A 4,878-nucleotide genomic window follows, 5' to 3' on the forward strand; every position below is an offset into this window, starting at 1 on the left:
CCAAAGACTTTGATACCATGTGATGGTGTAATCCATCTCATGTAGGCCATAAAAACCTACATTAAACCAGTATCTACACATGAGAAACCCATTATTCAATGAAATTAGGCAGAAATGACAGACTTCAATGATTAATTTCGTGATCCTTATGACTCTTCACGTATGGCAGTCACCACCACACAATCCTTGTATTTTAGCCACCTGGTTTTAAAGAACACGATTTCGGGCCATGCTCATGACCGAATCAGACGTTTGACCAGACTTCGTTGGGCTGAATGGTTCATCAATGCCACCACTGTTTAAGCGACTGCATATTGCTGCGGTCGTCTCTGCCGCGTGCATTGCTGCGAGACCTGTAACACCTGAGCCACAACGGCTCCTAAGACCAAAAATACTTCTTTCAACCTCATTGACGAGCAGGATCAAAAAGCCATTTATGCAATTTACAGCACTAAGCACACTAAATTCAACAAGTATCAGCTGTGGCTATCATCACTGAATAACAACATCAAACACAAATCAAGATGGTTAAGTGCACTTATGAATGGAATTGCAGAAGCCATTCCACGGCAAAAAGGAAAGCTGTGGCATCAGTAGGTACCCTAATGGAAGAAAGAACTGCAACAACCAAAACCATATTTGTACTATAAATTTTGGGAACAGCCAGGGAGAAAGAGAAAGTGAGCAATCTTTTAAAAGTTAAGAGCATTTGAGGAGAATATTTCAATGCTATTTGAGCCCTCACCCATAAGCAAATTTGTTTTAAACCATGACTCGAAATTGTAATCCTGTATATTCTGCATATTAGGGTTTCATCGTTATTATTATAAACTTAATTAAGGATATTTCAAAGCTTGGGTACAATGAATATACGAGATAATCGTTTCAAAAGCGCACTTAAATTTTTCACGAGACCTTCAGCTACTGAAAAGACCACCACAAAATGGGGTAAATAAAGGCTAGAGAAACGTGTCCCAAAAACTTGAATCAAATGTCAAGCTTACATTATAAAGACCACTTTCCCGGCATTGAGTTCAAGGCTGTACGACCATCTCCCTTCACTGCTACAGATACCGGAACAACAAATCTCGAAATCATCCTCCTTCATCCCTATTTATCAAGTCCGGTTAACATCTCGTCGATTGCCACTGCGCTATCTCAGAGTACCAGCATTCACTTTGTGTAGCTTGTTCAACAAAATTGGAGCAACAAAGAATATTCTACTAAAATTTAGTCAGATTAATTCGACACTACTTTACCAATACTACAACAAATCTCAGTATGTCTTTAGTACTACCTCAGAATGGAAATGCATTCGATAGTTCGTCACTTAAGATTTGGCTACAATCCTATAATAGCACAAAAATCACGCATACATGTTAATTGTTGCAAAGGAGATCAAAAACGTATCCAAACTGTACTTGAGAAGCCGAAAGGGGTGTTTGCCACTAGTAATTAAGAGCACAAGGGTGGCAATAATGTAATGGATCAGCAGACCTATAACCACGGTCATGATGAACAATCCGAGCTGTATGAAGCCGGACTGCATGTTCACCGGTCCAAGAATGGATCCGACCGTCTTGACGTAGACACCAACAATTGTTAGTTTATATCAGGTGGCACTGAAAATCCGATGACTAATCACTAATTCGTATATAAAAAGTCGTATTAGAAATCGTCGACTGATGCATAGCTTGCATTTAATCTATTTGAGGATGGTGATAACACCTGGATGGTTGATCCTTGCCTCTTATATCCACTCAAGCGGTCGTTCAGACGTGGAAGCAGATTACAATTTCAACGAGCGTGATTTTCCTAACAACCTAACACCAATGGCACAAGATTTGTTAGGTATATTTTGAACAAAGATACTCAAAAACAAACGGATTGACAAGTCGTTTTAATCATATGCTATTTGCGGGATTTGAAAAGTCGGTTCTGGTAAATCATTAAAAGTCAAACCTTGATAGTACCTTCCCAATTATCAGGTTCCTAGATTAGATATTTCCCACATTTCAATCATTTCCTTAAACTGGAACAATAAACCACTTCGTTTTCCCATTACCGATGCAATGTAATTAGTTCAAACCTGTTTGGTGCATTTAAATTTAAAACTCAAGATCGTAACTAGTTGACTTGCGAGTCAAGTGGGGACTTCTATCAAGAAAACGATGGCGCTTAAAACGCTCATAAGCTAGCAGCATTTCCAACGTATAAATAATATGAATTAGCCATGGGAGAGGGTTAGGCAAAGCTCTGACAGCAAAGTGTGCTAGCATAGAATTGGCTTGCCAGACTAGAGGTCAACCTTAGACATTGTCAGCCTTGCTATGGTGACAGAGAGGGCCTCGAAGAACTTTACTAGGAACTTTGCAACCTCACCCACCGTGCTTGCTGCCGCATCGAAAATAGGCGTTTAAGAGAGATCATGATGGAGCCTCCACCATTCGATCAAACTTAATAGGGGGATGCCAGTGACAATCATGTTTGTTCCACGCCTTGTCGGGTTCCCTATCTTCCCATTTGCGGTATAATTAACAATTTCATTGCGGTACCAAAAGTAAGACGCAATTAGATTCGACTAAAAAATGCAATTTTACTCTAGGGTGTAAGAATGTAAATTACCTGAAAAACGGCAACACCCACGATATTACCCCTGAAGGGGCTATTAGATATAGTCATCATGGGTGTAATTAACATGAAATGGTCTAATTCTTAAAGAAAAATGATCATTTTGTGGGACTGAATGCATGTCTAATCATTTGCTCCTTTAATGTAATTCAACGGACAAATTCCCTGGGCATCGAACTGACTGCTCCTGATTCTTAGTTGCTTCGAACAAATAAGGAATCAAAGAAATGCATAAACCTGTTCTCACATGTTTAACGTGCATTTTAGGGCAGCAAACGTACTAGAAACTCAAATTAAATTTAAAAATGGAGTTTGGTTCTGACGCCTTACAAACCTGGATCTACACAATTCCATATGCTACCGATGGCGTGAGATGGCAAAGTTCTTTACGCCTCTTGACACTCAATGGAACCTATTTGAAGTCGTGATTGGAGTTTCTTTCCTCAAAATGATTAGATTTAGTGAAAGCTTAGTAGTCTCGTACACGTCAAGGGCACTGCAGACTGAGTGAAACAAAGTGGAATGAAAGTGCTGTAGGACCATAAAATAATTAGGTTATCCAGGAGGTGGATGTTACTTTACAAGGCAACCTAACAAAATCGAAAGTGGCAAAGTAGGTGTAAGGGTAACAATAAGAATATGAATTTCGAAGGGCACCTGGTTAAATGATGGTCACACAGGCAGTTCCAATGAGACTTTCTCCTAGGTCAATGCATACAATACAGGAACAGCCGATGAGACTTACCTTTCCGTTCTCCTTTGGTTCCAAGGGAGACGTGGTTATGAAAAATAAAGATTATATTGTAATCGCACTCACTTTTTCATAAGATCGACTGATGTAGGCACTGCAAAATTGGTATTTACAACTTATTGACTAGGATAATAGGAGTAATTAGTAGCAATATCTTTAAATGAAGTATTCGAGTGTATGTCACCAGTCACAGAGAAAGACATTAAAAATATTTAAATTTAGGTTTTTTTTAATGTTACCGCACCTTAAGTGTGTTTGTTTGAGTCACATGTTTCCAGGGGATAGTAGGTTAAATGATGTTTCCATATAAATACTACTCTGGAACTACGGATACAGAGATAGGCTCCAGGTGCATGAATTGTTTAGCTAAATAAGTTTATAATCAGTCGTTTACGCTATTTTATTCGTGACAAAGGTCACGACGTTGAACTTATCTGCTCAAAAGTGTAAGCGGTCAATTGAGAAGGATTTAGATTTTGATACAAAGATACCAAGCATAACAAAAGTGTACAGCTTACTAATCTACGTGATGGTAACTTCAGCAGGCTTAAAAGCTCTTACACAGAGGGCAATCTCGAATCTCGCAGCAATACCAACGGTAGTGGCGAGCATAAACCAGTCGTTAATGAGGAACACCACACACTTATGTCTTGTTTCTTCCATTTCCTTGCCATCAAGATCTCGAACTTCTGTAACAGTCATGAATGGATCACTACCGCGACATGAAGGGTGAAGTAGAGAGCCAGTTCGTCGACAAAAAAGGGTTTAAATAATCTCAGTCCGGTTTGATAAACAAGTCAACCGTCACCAACTGACCGCAGGTTGTGATTGGTCTATCTTGCATAATGCATGGTGTTTATGGAAGGCATACATTATATTTTTCGAAAAATATACAAGTCTGCAAAGTTTTTTTTTTCACGATGAAAAAACAGCTGTTACTTTATTATTTTTCTGACATTCAATGAACAATTTAGTATACTAGCAAAAACAAATTATTTTGCATCAATCAAAGTATTGCTAGAAGGGTAAGGGTTTCGAAATAATGTCATTGGTTTCACTAAAGACTAGGCTTGTATGGGTAGGGGCAGAACACTAGGACTTATAAAATTCAGCAAATGCTTTTTTTTTACTTTGTTCAGACATTGCGTTATTCATATGATAAACTAAAGAAGCTTTTAACTTATGGTTTGTTAAGTGTCCAAATAAGGGCAGGAAACATTGGCATGAGTCTCATAATGCTTTGCTTTGAATATTGATATTACTAAAAATTCAGCGTACTAATAAAGTTGGATTGTAGTGCCCTCAGTATTCCCTAAAGTCGAAGGAATTCATGCCACTAGGGCAAAAATGTATTGTCAACGTACAGAAGGCTGGGCAGCCACTAGCATGCCACTGAGGCCATGACGCCCAGCAGAAGTGCAATCGCAGAGCCTTAAGTGCCCACGTAACCAAAACAGCGAGTTAAATAAACACTTAAAGTATCGACATTAACCAAA

The 4,878-nt window shown here is 38.8% G+C and overlaps 1 protein-coding gene across 1 annotated transcript in view; it reads left to right on the forward strand. All coding sequences in view use genetic code 11, as the record gives it.

The window, feature by feature from the left end:
- The window catches only part of EGR_01424 (hypothetical protein), a gene marked incomplete at both ends in the record, with an annotated part of 14,866 nt that overhangs the window by 6,749 nt on the left and 3,239 nt on the right, over positions 1 to 4,878 (forward strand). The window contains 7 exons of the mRNA XM_024490673.1: positions 421 to 593; positions 842 to 948; positions 1,235 to 1,321; positions 1,359 to 1,451; positions 3,769 to 4,111; positions 4,315 to 4,393; positions 4,522 to 4,567. Of these exons, the coding sequence (XP_024354997.1) occupies positions 421 to 593; positions 842 to 948; positions 1,235 to 1,321; positions 1,359 to 1,451; positions 3,769 to 4,111; positions 4,315 to 4,393; positions 4,522 to 4,567 (928 nt within the window). The remainder of the gene's footprint in view (positions 1 to 420; positions 594 to 841; positions 949 to 1,234; positions 1,322 to 1,358; positions 1,452 to 3,768; positions 4,112 to 4,314; positions 4,394 to 4,521; positions 4,568 to 4,878) is intronic.

This window comes from Echinococcus granulosus (genome assembly GCF_000524195.1).
Source record: "Echinococcus granulosus chromosome Unknown EG_S00005, whole genome shotgun sequence".
In the NCBI taxonomy this organism is placed as follows: domain Eukaryota; kingdom Metazoa; phylum Platyhelminthes; class Cestoda; order Cyclophyllidea; family Taeniidae; genus Echinococcus; species Echinococcus granulosus.